Raw genomic sequence first — 14,423 nt, forward strand, 5'->3', positions numbered from 1 at the left:
ATATATATTTTATTGTTTTTTTTACAGAGAGGAAGGGAGAGGGAGAGTTAGAAACATCCATCAGCTGCCTCCTGCACACTCCCTACTGGGGATGTGCCCATAACCAAGGTACATGCCCTTGACCGGAATCGAACCTGGGACCCTTGAGTCCACAGGCTGATGCTCTATCCACTGAGCCAAACCGGTTAGGGCATCTTTGTACTACTCTTGCAACTGTTTTCTAAGTATGACATCAAAATAAAGTTTTTAAAAGACACTAAAGGGGTCCTCTGCCAGTGTGTTGAATATATCCTCTTTGATCTCATCCCTGTTAACAATGTACAATAAGTCAGGGCCACAGGCAGAGACCTTCCTCCAGGACGTCTACAGTTAGCCAGCACCCGGAGGTTAAGATTATGCCACAAACTGCAAGTCTTATTAAGGGTACGATTCTAGCCCACAGCCTCCCTTTCTTCAAAGAGGACAGCAGGAGACCTTATGGCAGGACACTTGGTGAGATCAAGATATCCACTGTGGATTTATTAGTAAACAAATGGTTTTTTAGAACTATAAAAAAATAAATACGATTCCATTATTCTGCAAGTGTTTACCCCCGAATAGCCCTGCCAAGGAAAGAAGGTGCAGTTCATGAACTATGACTCATTCTACATACACTGCCTGCGTCAGGCACTGTGCTAGCTGCTTTCAGGAGACTAGTTCAAGTGGAACAAGGACCCTCTTGAGCCTTTCAACACACCAGCGCCTTATATACAGAAATGTGCTTTTCAGCCTCTGCGAATGCACCGCCTACATTTAGTGAGGTTACACCTGTTGTCACCCAGGACGAGTACCTGCCATCCTAGACTCTTCCCTATCGATACCACTGCTCTGTGAGTCACTGAAGACAGGCTGCTTCCTCTGAGACAGAGGTTGTTCAGAGGCCTGGTCACATGCTGTGACCCAATCATTCCTGGAAATTCCAAGTGACAGCCCCTCAGAATCTAAAAAACATGCATGAAAACACATTCTACCCTATAAGCACATTAGTTCTTTTCCCAGAGGCAGATCAGGAATGCAGAGTCACATACTTGATTTTCACAACAGGTTAGATCAGGAAACACAAGCGGCATTTAGATTGCCTGCTCACACCTCTGCAGGAGACAACATATGCTACAAATGCCCACTACCTAGGATCAGACACGAATGAGACAAACCGGAGAAGAGCATGAAAAATACACACTGTAGGCGTGGCCTCGCTCAGAAGGGGCTCTCATAGCAGCATCCCAGAGCTCGAAGAAATACAAGGACCGCCTGTCAAGTGAGTCATCTAGGACTCATTTCCACCCTCTTCCCTGATGGATGGCCCAGCTGCTGCATAGACTTCCCCCTTTCTCATTTTCAGAGATGAATTCTGTCTTCCTTCCTTCACTGCTCCTCGCTCCCCAGCACTGAGCACCACAAACTTTAGCTGCTCCCAGAAAAGCCTTGAAGATCTGAGTCTGAATGTTAGCCACATACCCAAGCCTCCATATCACATTCCCATTCCTCACAGCACCCCTCAGGACACTGACTTCTCCATCTCCCCTGGGGCAGACAGAATCCATTCCCATCTCCTTCAAGTATGCCTTTCTGTAACTAGAAGCTGGAGAGCTGAAACCTATTTTCAAGACTCCCCTGCTGTTAGGATTCTGGATGCAAATTAGGTTCCTACATAAGCACTCACAGAAGGAAGCAACATGGAAAGCAGCTTCTTGATCTTTTGGTTACTTGTGCTGACCAGCAAGGGGGTGGGAATGTGGGTATTAAAAGCGTGGGTGGCTGAACTCGGTGTCCAGTCACAGCTTCATGAATTCAAGCAGTTGTGGGGTGGAGTGGTTTCTTGATGCCTGGATGGCAACCCAGCAGTGTGTTCTGAACTGAGCACTTCTGATGGCAACCTCCTGATTCCCACTCCTGCACCCCTCTAACAACTTTACAGCTTACCCATGTATTCAGCTCCTTTCTTCTTAAGATCATGTGGTACAATTTGTTTTCTGGGAGATCTTTTGGCTCTGGCTTCCCAAGCCCCACCTCCCACATCGCCACATGTGAAACAACACAAGAACCATCTGCCATTTATAATCACAGCAACACTGAAGGAGGGAGACAAAGTCCAATATGGTGGTCACTTTATGTTTTTGCTTAAGACAAGCATGACTGAGAGGCTGGCTTGTGGCTTCATACCCATGCCAGAGCAAGGCTTCTTTTCCCCCTTTTAAAAAATGAAAATGGAAATGAACAGAGGAAGTGGCTGTTGTGTGGCCAAGCTTCTGTCTGGAAAGCACACCTCTACGTGAGTCTCCTCCGCTTTGACTGGCGGTCCAAGGTCTGCGCTGGAGGCAGCGGGATGCACAGAGTACCCAGTCTGTGCTCCTCCTCCCCGCCGGCTGCCAGAGACACCTTTCGCTTAGAGATCTTCAGCCTCATGGCCTTTGCTATCTCGAGCATCCTGAGGAACACACACAAAACAAATGGAGTCTCCTCAAAGTCACTGCTCAGGGAGGGGGGCAGGGAGCAGCAGATTGGTGCTCCAGGCTATGAAGACAGATCCCCAAAGTGACCCCCACGAGAGGCAGATGAGATCCCCTGAGAGTCTTCAAACGGACAATTTCATTTTCCTGTGTGGCCCTTAGAAAATACCTTATAGGTGATTACAACCCAGGTTCTCTATCTCGCTCCTGTTAATAAACTTGGTTTACTGCCTACAACCAGGATTGAACACTTGCTAGAAGTGTGCTAAAACAGCCCCTAAGTACCTTCTGATTTGCACCATCGCTGCGGGTGAGAATGCAACACCAGTGGACAGCCCTCGGAATAATCCCTCTGTGGACTGCTAGGCCCAGGCAGGTGTTCACAGGCTCTCCTGAACATCAGGGTCCTTGGGGGTCAGATGCCCCTACAGGTTCCATCATTCGGAATCCTGCTTCTACTCGGCCTGAATCCCTTCTGAAAGGTCATCTCTGCCAACTCTCCCAGTCCAGTAAGAGCAGCCCCAGTGTGACATTCTGCCAAACAGCGGCCCCACCACCTGGCAGCCCCTCCATCTGACTCTGAGAAAGGTCTTTTTGCTAAGATGAAATTGGGTTCTTGTAACTTCCACCCCTGGGTTCCACCCTCAGGACCATACAGAATCTCCCAGAGAAAGGTATGTGGAGACCGGAGGCTGCCTGGTTACATAGGGACAGAATGCCGTGGGTGGGCTCAGGTCTGAAGCCCAACAATTCCCCTTCCGGGTTGTGTGACCTCATCTATTACAATCATTCATTCACTGACAACTGTCCTCTAGTCCCAGATCTTTTCCCTACTAAAGTCCCCAGTTCTCCTGCTGGAGCCCCGTGCTTTCCAGCAGTACTAGGAATACAGCAAGGCACCCTAACGAGCTTTCTGTTCTGTGTGCTCACCTTTTCTCACTGAGCTTCAGGTCCCTCTGTAACAACGTCAGGTCAATCTGGAAGTCGTTTATATGCAAGGCGAGTACGATCACATACGCAATGATCTTTGCCTTCATGGAATCGGAAATTAAGTTGCGTAAACTGCAAAATCAGTGACAATAAAAGAGACCAAAAATTAAACTCGAAGATGGTTTCTCCAAAAGCAAAATAAAACCATCCAGACCCGTTCCCATAGGTACTTAATGTCTTCCCCATCTTGGGGAGAAGAAATGAATTCGAGCGACTCCTTGTCCTTCAAGGTGCCCAAGAGAACAGTGAGCCAATCCCAGTGCTCCCTCCAAGGGGGACAGAGAAGGCCACACCTACCACCCCAAGCACAGTGAGAGACCCTCGCGTCTGCCTGCCTGCTCGGCAGAGCTGCCAGGAAAGTAGTCAGCCACACTCAGTTGCTGACGATTCTTCCAAGCACACTCAGAGCAGGAAACACGTTCCAAGCAAACTGCCGGGGGGAAACCCAGGTGCACTGCTTGGGGATCCTTCCCAAAATCACCACATAGGCCTATCATCTCCTGCAACACTGCCTGTCCAAGAACACCAGTTCTTGGGACATTAGGAAGGGTTCCCTGAAAGGAGTGTGTCAAGTGAAGCCAGTCTTTGTTGCTGGGCATCCCCCGGGGACGTGAACTTCTCCAAGGGGAGGAGGGGACGTGCTGTATAGTCTTTACTAAACCTACTTGACCCCAGGACCACCCCAAATGGCAGTGCTCTCCTCAGCACAGTAGCTCTGTGGATGTGGCCTTCACCCAAGCTCCCACTCCCCACTCTCCCCACCCTCCCAGTCTGTTCTCTCCTTTACTGGCAGAAGCCAAATAGGTCACCTCACCCCCCTGACCTGCCATTGTTGTAGGTCACGCAGGTGAAGTGCTTCAGCAGTTTGGTGGTGATGATGTGTGGAATTCCAGGTCCCAGGGCACCTACAACACAAAGGAGTTGGATCATTTTCTGTCAGGACCTTCAGGCCACATACCCTCCATGAGCTGGGAGAAGAAGCCAACAGTTCGCCAGTGTTATTAACAAAGCCATGTGGCAAGAGAAGCAGGGCCCCCAAAACAAAATGGCCACCTTCCAATGAAAATATGCTCCTGTCAAATGAAACTGCCCGAGAGACCTTTGTGAAGGGGCAACAACAAGAAAGAAAAATGAGGCCTAAAGACACAGAATTCATAAAATGTAAACAAAGTAGATGGTAGGGAAAGCCCAGGGAGAGGGAAAGCAGGGGAAATTGGAATGTGAACATAAGAATTAACCGAGTACCGAAAAACAGACAGACACTCCGATGCCCAATCACAGAAGTAAAACTGCACACACCTTGTACCTAAAAGCCCACTGCCTTTCCTACTCTGGATGGATGGATGTGGCAGCCATGGCTCTAGCTGTAGGGGACACTGGGGTTACAGGTACATTTCTCTCCTCTCCCAGTCAGAAATAAGCTGACACAACACAAATCAGTCATAAGCCTTCATGAGCAAGGCCAATTTCACCCTCTTTGACTGATGTTTGTCTAACAGTCCCTTATAATTTCACTTGATATCATAGTATATTTTGCCTCATGCAGAACAGAGGTGAATGTCAGTTCTGAACAATCACATAACCTCTCCTGCCCCCATGTGGAGATGAAGAGCCTGCAGAGTCCTCTCAGCATGTCAGTCGTACCAATAGGAATCTCACTGACACCGTTAAAAATAAACACCCAACCCACATTCCCATTTTCTTCTGGCCTACGAATTATAGGCAAATAACAAATTGGAAACAACTAAAATCAAACGTCTAACGCGGACTCACTTTTCCGCTTAATCACTTTCTGTGCTCGGAACTTGATGAGTGTGTCCAGAAACCATATGCACCGGGCCTGGCGGTCTCGGCTCTCCTCATTTGATGGCAAGGACTTCAACGCTTCTATGACAAAGGAGCAGTGGCTAAAACAAGGGAGGGGAGGAGAGAATGTGTGCTGTAAGACGGGCTCTGTCACCCCTCACACCTGGTACCCCTCACATATACTCTCAGGCCAGCACTTGGGCTCCCCAGAGACAATCAAAGCCAAGCATAACATTGGGGGACACAGTCCATCTCGAGCTCCCAGCCCAACGATAAGGCTTCGCCACCCTCTGCGCAGCCACAGGTTCCATGCACTCAAAGGGCAACTCTCTCCCTTGAATGCCATCCACAGCCTTGGGACTACCGGTCTAGAAGCCCCAACATTCTTGAAAACACTGGCTCGTTCATGTTCAAATGCTGAACACACACTGATCCTCAACGATTGATACCCAAAGGGCTGCCTCATGTCTGACTACTGCTGTGTCCCAACATCACTCCCTCAGACACTCCATCCGCCCAAGTCAGCGTACCTGTTCTCTTCGATCATCTTCAGTATTTCTTCTGATGTGACATTCCTGAAAGCTTCAGATGGGCTCCGAAGAGCTTCATACTCCGCAGGGGAAAGAACCAGTTACTGGTCAAGAGCACAATCTGACCAAGATGGAAACATCTGACGAGCTAGATCATCTTCTAGAGGCCTCATTTTAGAGGTGGGAAAGCTGAGGCTCAGAGAGGGGAAGATCATACAGCACTCAGGGCAGAGCTCAGGGACTCAGCTCTCCAGGCTCCCAGCCCAGACCTCAATCCCTGTCTGGGCTTTCCTGCCTTCTCATCACAAAGCCACTGTAAGCATTTTCCATCTCATTGGACCCACAAGTAGGGGAATTTTACATTTCAATCCTTCCTTTTACAAAACCAGTCTGCCCTAGACTTTGGGCATTGGCTGACTTAAAGTCATATTTGGACTATTCAGAGTGATCCCCACAGGGCTGAGCTGTGGATGTTCGGCATTTTGCTGAAGAATGGGTCTGAATCCCAAGGGCCAAGGAGCTGATTTGGAGCAGGACCCTCAGCTAGTCAGGAAGCATAGCTGACTTCCCAGCAACAGCACTGGGCAACTGCAAAGGTCAGGATGTAGCTTCTGTGAATGACATGAGACCACTGACCCCTCAGAGAGCCTGGCTGTGCCATCACATGCGCACACGCTAACTTGTGAAATAAGGTAGCATTTCCACCAGAAGAAGGATACGGTCTTCAAATTTGTACACATCTTCAGGCTTGGCTGCATCCGCGTGGCAGGGAGGAAGGCAGAGGGAGTCGTCTTGCAAGTTATCGTGGAGGGCATCATTGACCAGAGCTTTTCAGTAAAGGAAGAGTCAGTGTGAGTATCACCCTGTTAAGCATCAGATTCCCCAACACGCTCTGCAACCTGTGCACACAGGATCATAACCAGCCCAGAAATCTCTAATCTGAATGCTCCCGCCAATGAGGCCAGGTCTCCCATCAGGCTGACAGCTCCAGCACCACGATGTCTACTCATGACACAAACCAAACTGGGCCCTAGAGAAGGTGCATCCACGTGGTATCCCCTCAAGTAACTTGCAGGACAGTCAGGAGAGAGGTGAGCTAATAAATATTTACAACACAACACGAGAAACTAAAAGTGAGGGATAGTAAAAAAAAAAAAAAAAAAAAAAGCCCTTAATGGCTTAACTTCCAGAAAATTTCTCTACATACTATGAAAAAAAATTCAAATTCTAAAACTGTAACTACCACACAGAAATAACCATGTAAAAATTAAGTATGCATATAGACAGAGAGGAAAACAGGAAAATTGTAACAGTTATTCTGGTAGAATGACGAGAAAATAGGTGAATTATTTTTCTTTTTAAATCTCCTTAAATAGCTGAAAGTAAACTGAACAAAAATTTACTTAGACATTAAAATATGTCGTTGAATGAACAGAGGGACATATTTCTGTATTCCTGGATGAGAAGATATAATATTGTAAAGATGTTGATTCTCCCCATATTAATCCCAACTGTATTTTGAAGGAACTTGACAAAAGAATCTTTAAGATTGCCTGGAAGAAAAAGCCTGCTCCAGCAACTAAGACGTTTGTGAAAAATAAGGAGGTGGGGGAGGATGAATCTGCCCTGTCAGACAATAAACTGATGAGGAGGCCACTATAATCGAGTGCCCACTGGAATGCTGGGACAAAACACAACTCAGAATGTGGCAAATGATAAACTTGACTTTTAATTTAGGGCACGGTGGCGGCAGGCGGCGGGCTGGCAGCAGGGAGCTCGATGCTTCCACAGCTCAGGGAGCGTTGCAGGCGAACAGCCTTAAATTCTCTTTTGCAAAGAAAGGATGGAGTTGGGGACTAGCTAATCATTTGGAAAACATAAAATTAGGTCTGTACCATATGCCCAAAAAAGTATTCTTCATTAAGCTTTAGACGCAAAAATAAAATTATGAAAGTATGAACAAAAACATGGAAAATATTTCTATTATTATAGGGTATGGAAAGATTTTCCAAAAATTACTGAAATTCCATTTTAATAGAAAAACTGTTCTTATGTAAACTTTCTCTTATGTTCGTATAATGTATTTGAACAATAAATATATATTTTAAATAATACAATTAAATATTCAAGCTTCTAAGGAATTTAGTAGAAAAAAACCCACTGACCCCAAAGTGAAACACTGTCTCCAGAGGCTCAGTTCACCATCACACCAGCCTTACTGACCAATACAGACTTGAAGCCCTCTCTCTCCTCTGTGCCCTGCAGGCTGTAACCCGGGCACCAAGGAACAGTGTGCACATGCCCATTCCCTGGCCTGTCTCCTCTCCAGGACTGTGAGCTCACTGAGAGCAAACCACATCAGATGTTTCTTAGTACCTCCTGAGTTGGTTCCCGCAACGGCCCTCAGCGAGAGACAGGAAGAAATCCAGCCCTAACCCCCATCATTTCCATCTACTGGGGCGGGTAAAAGATCTCAAGAGAAGAGAAAACTGTCTCTGTGAGCAGATTCTTACCCCAAGTTCCAGATGCTTACCGGTCACACCCTTTGTATCAATAATACTCTCTGCGGCTTTAGCTACTGCACGATTCAAAGATTCATTGCCAACTCTGTTCATTCTCCTGGAGTTCAGAGCCCGCTTCTGTTTGGTGGTACCGAAGGCTTCAATGCAAGAGTCCATCTGTGCAAGAGACAAATTTGATCACTGGCGTCAGGCTAGGCACTGCTCCTCCTAGCTATGTGACTATCGGAAACTGTCAGCCTCTCTGAGCCTATAAATTGGGCTGAATTATAGCTGTTACAAGAATCAAATGATAGCAACAGATCTGAAGAGCTTGCTTTGCACTAGTAAATAGGAATGGGCCATATACAAATCAACAGCCTTCATCTGTAAAATGTAAAGACTTGCCCTGGCCAGTGTGGCTCAGTTGGTTGAGCACCGCCCCATGCACTGAAAAGTCACTGGTTTGATGCCCAGTCAGGGCACATATTCAGGTTGTGGGTTCTTTTCCTAGTTGGGCTTTGTACTGAAGGCAGCCAATTGATGTTTCTCTTTCTTTCTCTCCTTTCCTCTCTAAAATTCAATAATATATATATATATATATATATATATATATATATATATATATATATTTTAATGTAAAGATTTGACTAGAATTAGGGTTGATAAATCTGTGGCATGCAGTTTAACATTTTCCCAATCCTACACCCATAACAGCTATTGCTAACAGAGCTCTCACTCTTTCCCTCTGAGCCAGAAGATAGCCTCACACCCCTTCTCAATACAGTAATACAGTGCTCCAGGCAGCACTGCAAATGCAATCAATTTGCCATCTTGAGGCGAGATGAGCTTTTTAGGAACATTCTACATTGAAAATCCTAAGATTTACTTTGGTTTAATATGAAAATATCCAGGCTACAATCAATATTCTCTGAAACTTGTATTAAATTTTAAACATGTGTTATGCTACACCTCTATCAGCTCAGAGAACCAGTTCAAAACATTGATTGGTACAGAACCATGTATAGCTACCCCATATAGGTGGACTGCTCCCTATGAGGCTGATGAGGCTTGTGCAGGTATAAAATTATCCAGACAACCCCAGAATGAATGAGCTGGGAGCAGCGAGGGAACACTGTGTTCAACCAGCTCATTTTACTGATGGAGAAATCCTTACCCAGGGCCTAACTTGCTTAACATCCCACGTCTCAGATCCATCACACTTACCTTATCTCTAAAGGTTTTGCTCTCACTCTCTGGTGTCAATTCACTCTCCACTGATTCATCTATCAAAACACAAAACAAACAAAAACAGGGGGGAAAGCAAACTGAAAGATTTTCTATCTGAAAGGCCTACAGATAGCAATAGTGCTTGGTATTCATTTGTTTAACAGTTCATCTAAGAAAAACAGATTTCTTTACCCCAGGACTTCCCAGAGCTTAACATGAGTGTATACTGAACATTTAGTATATAGCTTTAGTATACACTTAGGAAATCTGGAGAATTAAGGAGTCAAATGAAGGGGCCATTTGGTCCAGCCTCTTCAATAAGGAAAAATTAGGCCTCCAAATTAAATGGCATGCCCCAGGTCAATATGCTGGATATAATAAACCAATATTTACAATTTCTTACTTACAAAATAAAAATTTGTTTAATCAACAAGTTAATGAATAACTTTCTTTGTGTCTTTAAAAGAAAAGCATTTGGATATTTTAAATATAGTTACAGTTGTTTGCAAAGCAAGGAATTCTTAACCTAGAGACTATGGTCCCCTAGGAAACTCACAGATGGGCTTTGGAACTCAAGAGCATCATCCAAAAAGTTGCCAGCTCAATTCCGGTCAGGGCACATACCTAGATTGCAGGTTCAATCCCCAATTGGGGCATGTGTGTTTGGCAACCAATCAATGTATCTCTCTCACATCAATGTCTCCCTCCCTCCCCCTCGCTCCCTCCCCTCCTTCCCTTCCACTCTCTCTAAAAATCAATGGAAAAAATATCCTCCAATGAGGATAACCAAAAACTTGTTCAAATAAAAAACAAAACGAACAGAAAGGCACCCTTTAAAAAATAACTATAAAATGTTTTAAAATAAAAAACTCAAACCAATGCATCCAGCAAACCTAAAGCATGCAGCATTTCTTTGAGCCCTGACTGGGACCTACCTGAAAACAGTGGCTGCATGTTGAATAATTCAGCATCATATACTTCCATTTGGCCAGAGGTCTTGTTCAAAATTCCCACAAAGTGTCTGGGGGAGAAAAAGCGACAGGTGATTCTGGTAGCTGATCACATTTGGGCTCACTGCTGCAGTGGAAAGCCCTTTTGGGATGTAAGAATGCAGAATTACACTAGAATTTACAGCACACATAAATTTTATGGAGGCAAAGACAAGTAAAGCCTTGGTGATTGTGGGAAGCAGACTAGTCTGAACTGGAGAATCTTTGTGAAGGGATGATGCAGTGTTAACAGTTTTAAGCATATACTCATTAACCTGACTTCTACCAGGGTGGTTCAATGGGGCTCTGAAAGGGCCTTGTTTGTGATTTACTGCTGTGTACCGTCACAGGGACACTGTCTGCATTATGGCAGCCCCAGCCAGTTATAGACTGTTCAGGCTGGGCAATCGTCATTGTAGGGGAGTGGGGGGCATGGGGCAGGGAGAGAATTGGAATCAATGAAGGGCAAACTTTCCCAAAGGCAGCCAATCAGCAGCAGGCAGTGCTAGACAGAAACCCCAGAGCCTTTGACACTACCAAATCCTTTTCCCATAGTTAGTCCTAAAGCAAATTTTTGTCAATAATTATCATATATTTTATATTAGCTAAGACAGCTGCCTTTTGGAAACAAGATTATAAATACGTCCTGGGGAAGTAATGTACAGTATGGTGACTGTAGTTCATACTGTATTGTACATTTGAAAGTTAAGAGAATAAATCTTAAAAGTTCTCATCACAAGAAAAAAAATTTGTAACTATGTGTGGTGAATGGATGTTAACTAGACTTATTTAAGTGACCATTTCATTATATATATATATATATATATATATATATATATATATATATATATATAATCATTATGTTGTATACCTGAAACTAATATGTCAATTATATCATAATTGTTTTAAAAAAATTTAAGAATACTACAAATAAGTGAGGTTTCTAGGAAATTCAACAAATGCAAGTCAACTTTCTTTTCAAGAACGTCTACATAAAAAAAAATAAATAAGTAACGAACGTCTACATGCTGGTGTGAGGGCCCCTGGGCCTGGGAACACAGAAACTTGGTAAACCTCTCTAGGCCTCCCACTGCCCTTAAAGGCTGAGAACCACAGTGCCAGAGCCACTGTCACTCCCCTCCCCTCCCCTCCCCTTCTAGCTGCCCCGTCCCCTGTCCCTACCTGCACAGAGTGTTGCATTTGAGTGCTCCAGTCCCAAAATTGGTTCCCACGTAGGAAAGTCTGTCTGTTTCAGCTGCCTAAAATGCAGAGAGAAGCTCCATTACAACCAATGTTGAAAGGTATTAAGCATCTTACCTCTTTCCCACATTTGCCAAAAGCTTTAGAGTCCAAACAGTGGATTAGAACTAGAGACTCTCTGAGAGACGATCGGGCCCCACCATCGCTCAGTAAATCTGGGTGCCCGTGCGGGAAAGACAAGAGGACTTTAGGAAAGGAAGCCCCAGACAGTGCTGGTTTCCAGTTGGTCTGGAAAGTTCTTGGGGAATCTGCACCACAGGACTTGGGAGAGAGGCCTTGGGCTCCCCTCACTCACAGACATGCAATCAAATGATCCTGCAGGCAACCTCCAGGGTTGGAAGTCCAAGCCCTTCTTACACCTATTTGCCCACCTCTCCCACGATTGCTCCTTTTATGGTCTTACTAGTAGGACCATGGAAATGGCCGATTCACTCCTCAAATACAGCCAAGCTTTGCTGTTTCTCTATGTTCATCCTTGTTATCTGCTTCACCTAGAATACTAAGCCTCGGCTGTCAAACCCTCCTCCATCCTTCAGAGCTCAGCTCCATGTACCCTCCCCAGGAAGACATTCTGGCAAGCAGAGACTTAGACTCTGCCTTGTACCTTCCCTCCCTCGGGCCCTGAGCTTTGTCTACTTGCATGAGTGCCCCTCGCATCCAGTTCTCACCTCTCTAGAGTTCTCTATACCATGCTTGGTAAAATCTCAAAGAACTCTCTAGAGCAGTGGTTCTCAACCCAAGGAAATCCCCCTTCCAGGGGCATCTGGGAATGTCTGACATTCTGGTTGTCACAACTAGGGGGTGCTATTGACATACAGTGGGTAGAGGCCAGGGAAGTTACTAAACATCCTATGATGCACAGGGCTGCCCCCACAACAAAGAATTACCTGGGTCAACATGTCAATATCGCCAGGGTTGAGAAACCCACAGAGTGGGGCCAGGTCTGTTTTAGCTGTTTCCCTAGCAGCTTAGGGCCCAGGGCCACAGAAGGTGCTCAATAAATGCTGCTGAATGAACTTATGAATGAAAGGCCATCAGTTCACCAAAAGTACGAAACTGAATGGAGCCTGCCTCACACCCCAACCTGCTGAGGCTCAGAAGAGTTCTTTAAAGGCACCTTTGCTATCTCCCCCCTTTCTCCTCTCACTCACTCTCACATCCACCACACCCAGGAGGCCTACGGAGGCCTGCAGAGCGGAGGCAATTGGCCACTGCAGCACTCACCAGGATCCGCTGGCTCTTCTTCCTGGGATTGGTGGAGTCCTTGTTCTTGTACAAGCTAAAGCGCATGTTATCTGGATTCTGCAGCTTCCCATTGGAGAACTGAACTGTAAGGTCACAGCCCAAGAATGAGATGCGATCAGAAAGAATCACGCTGCAGAATGGGGAGGAGGAACTGGGCTGTGAGTGGGAAGGAGTGATGGGAGGGTGAGGATGGCAAGGTCCCGACCGGAAGTGGGACTGAAGGAGCCCCTGGTCCACGGGGGAGAGGGGCTGCGGAGGTGAGGGGAGTGTGGAGGGGCTGCGACATGAGGGAATAACTAGGGGAAGGGGCAGACTGAGGCGGCCTCGTCCAGGCCTAGAGAAACGGGGGGTATCCCTGCCCAGTGGAGATGAGGAAATGGAGCAGTTCTAAGACCTGGTGAATGAGGGCATGGCAAAATCCTGGGTAAATCCCTTGGGGAGGGCGTTGACTGGGATGTCCTCATCCAGGTATAAGATGGAAACAGAAAGATGGTGGGATGACGCGGGAGCGCTGGCCGAGACCAAAGTAGCGGTGGGCACTAAGGCAGGGGATGGGGGGCAGTGGGTGAGGGGTAGGGGATGGGGGTTTGGGGGAAGAGTCTTGGCCCAGCTGGGAAAGGGGCCGGCGGGAGGGCTCTGAAGGTACCGAGACGGAAAGGGGAGTCATGGGGGGCTCTGCTCCAGCTCCGCAGTCTTTACCCAGGACAGCTCTCTGGCTTTCGTCGGGCTCCCCACAGTACAGCCACTTCGCGCTCGGCAACACCTCCGCCGCCATGGCCCCTCTCCGGTCGCCAAGCCCAGGAGTTAAAGCCACTAGCGCGTCTGCCACACGCGGAGGCAGCGCGGTGGGCCGGAAGAGGCGGGACGTCGCCGGCCGCGTGGCCCCGCCCCCACAAGGCCCCGCCCCCTCCGCACTCTGCTCAGAACGGGGAGGTGCGCCATTCCCGCCCCGCCCATCATTCTCCCCGCCCCTCAGCGCGAAGTGGCGTCGTGTCCACTTAGTGCATCGCCCTAGCCTTGGCCTGCCTCTCCGAGGCGCTACACCTGATCGACCCAACATCCGCCTGCACCTTTAAGAGTTGTGGGGGACAAGGGTCCGACACTCCTAAAGTCTTGCAGTTTCTACCCAATAGTCATGTGGGGTTTCTTCTTGCTCAGCACGGACTAGATAGGGTATGATCTGCCTCTCCTATGGTGACAAGTATATCTTACCAAAACCTGAAAGGTCAAGTTCAAATTTCGAATTCTCTGACAGGCACACCTTGAGCCCCAACTAAATGTGGCAGCTGGCAGACAGCAGTTGCTCTCCAGGGCCTCCACACACACCTGTGGACATCCGTCCGTAAATCCAAGCTTCATCCACAATGGTGCAAACAGCTCCCAGTC

General features: G+C 47.0%; 1 protein-coding gene across 1 annotated transcript; it reads right to left on the minus strand.

Moving 5' to 3' along the window:
* Window positions 1–404: 404 nt before the first annotated feature.
* Window positions 405–13,898, minus strand: POLR1E (RNA polymerase I subunit E). Its single transcript, XM_036330356.1, has 12 exons — window positions 13,737–13,898; window positions 13,017–13,120; window positions 11,715–11,791; window positions 10,479–10,564; window positions 9,541–9,599; window positions 8,349–8,493; window positions 6,535–6,642; window positions 5,816–5,912; window positions 5,253–5,386; window positions 4,303–4,384; window positions 3,420–3,551; window positions 405–2,467 (listed from the first exon to the last, which is right to left on the minus strand). Exons 1-12 carry the CDS (start codon window positions 13,810–13,812, stop codon window positions 2,308–2,310), a joined length of 1,260 nt encoding a protein of 419 aa, XP_036186249.1. The 5' UTR covers window positions 13,813–13,898; the 3' UTR covers window positions 405–2,307.
* Window positions 13,899–14,423: the final 525 nt, after the last annotated feature.

The sequence above is a fragment of the Myotis myotis genome, unplaced genomic scaffold (genome assembly GCF_014108235.1).
Source record: "Myotis myotis isolate mMyoMyo1 unplaced genomic scaffold, mMyoMyo1.p scaffold_m19_p_12, whole genome shotgun sequence".
NCBI lineage: Eukaryota > Metazoa > Chordata > Mammalia > Chiroptera > Vespertilionidae > Myotis > Myotis myotis.

What these genes read in the sequence shown, in the direction of transcription:
- POLR1E (XM_036330356.1), bottom strand. Translation starts at nt 13,812, where the DNA reads ATGGCGGCGGAGGTGTTGCCGAGCGCGAAGTGGCTGTACTGTGGGGAG. An exon ending in TGTGTACAAATTTGAAGACC is followed by an intron (nt 5,913 to 6,534) that starts GTATCCTTCTTC and finishes ACCAGTAACTGG; the next exon opens with TTCTTTCCCCTGCGGAGTAT. An exon ending in GAAAGTGATTAAGCGGAAAA is followed by an intron (nt 4,385 to 5,252) that starts GTGAGTCCGCGT and finishes TTTGTGTTGTAG; the next exon opens with GTGCCCTGGGACCTGGAATT.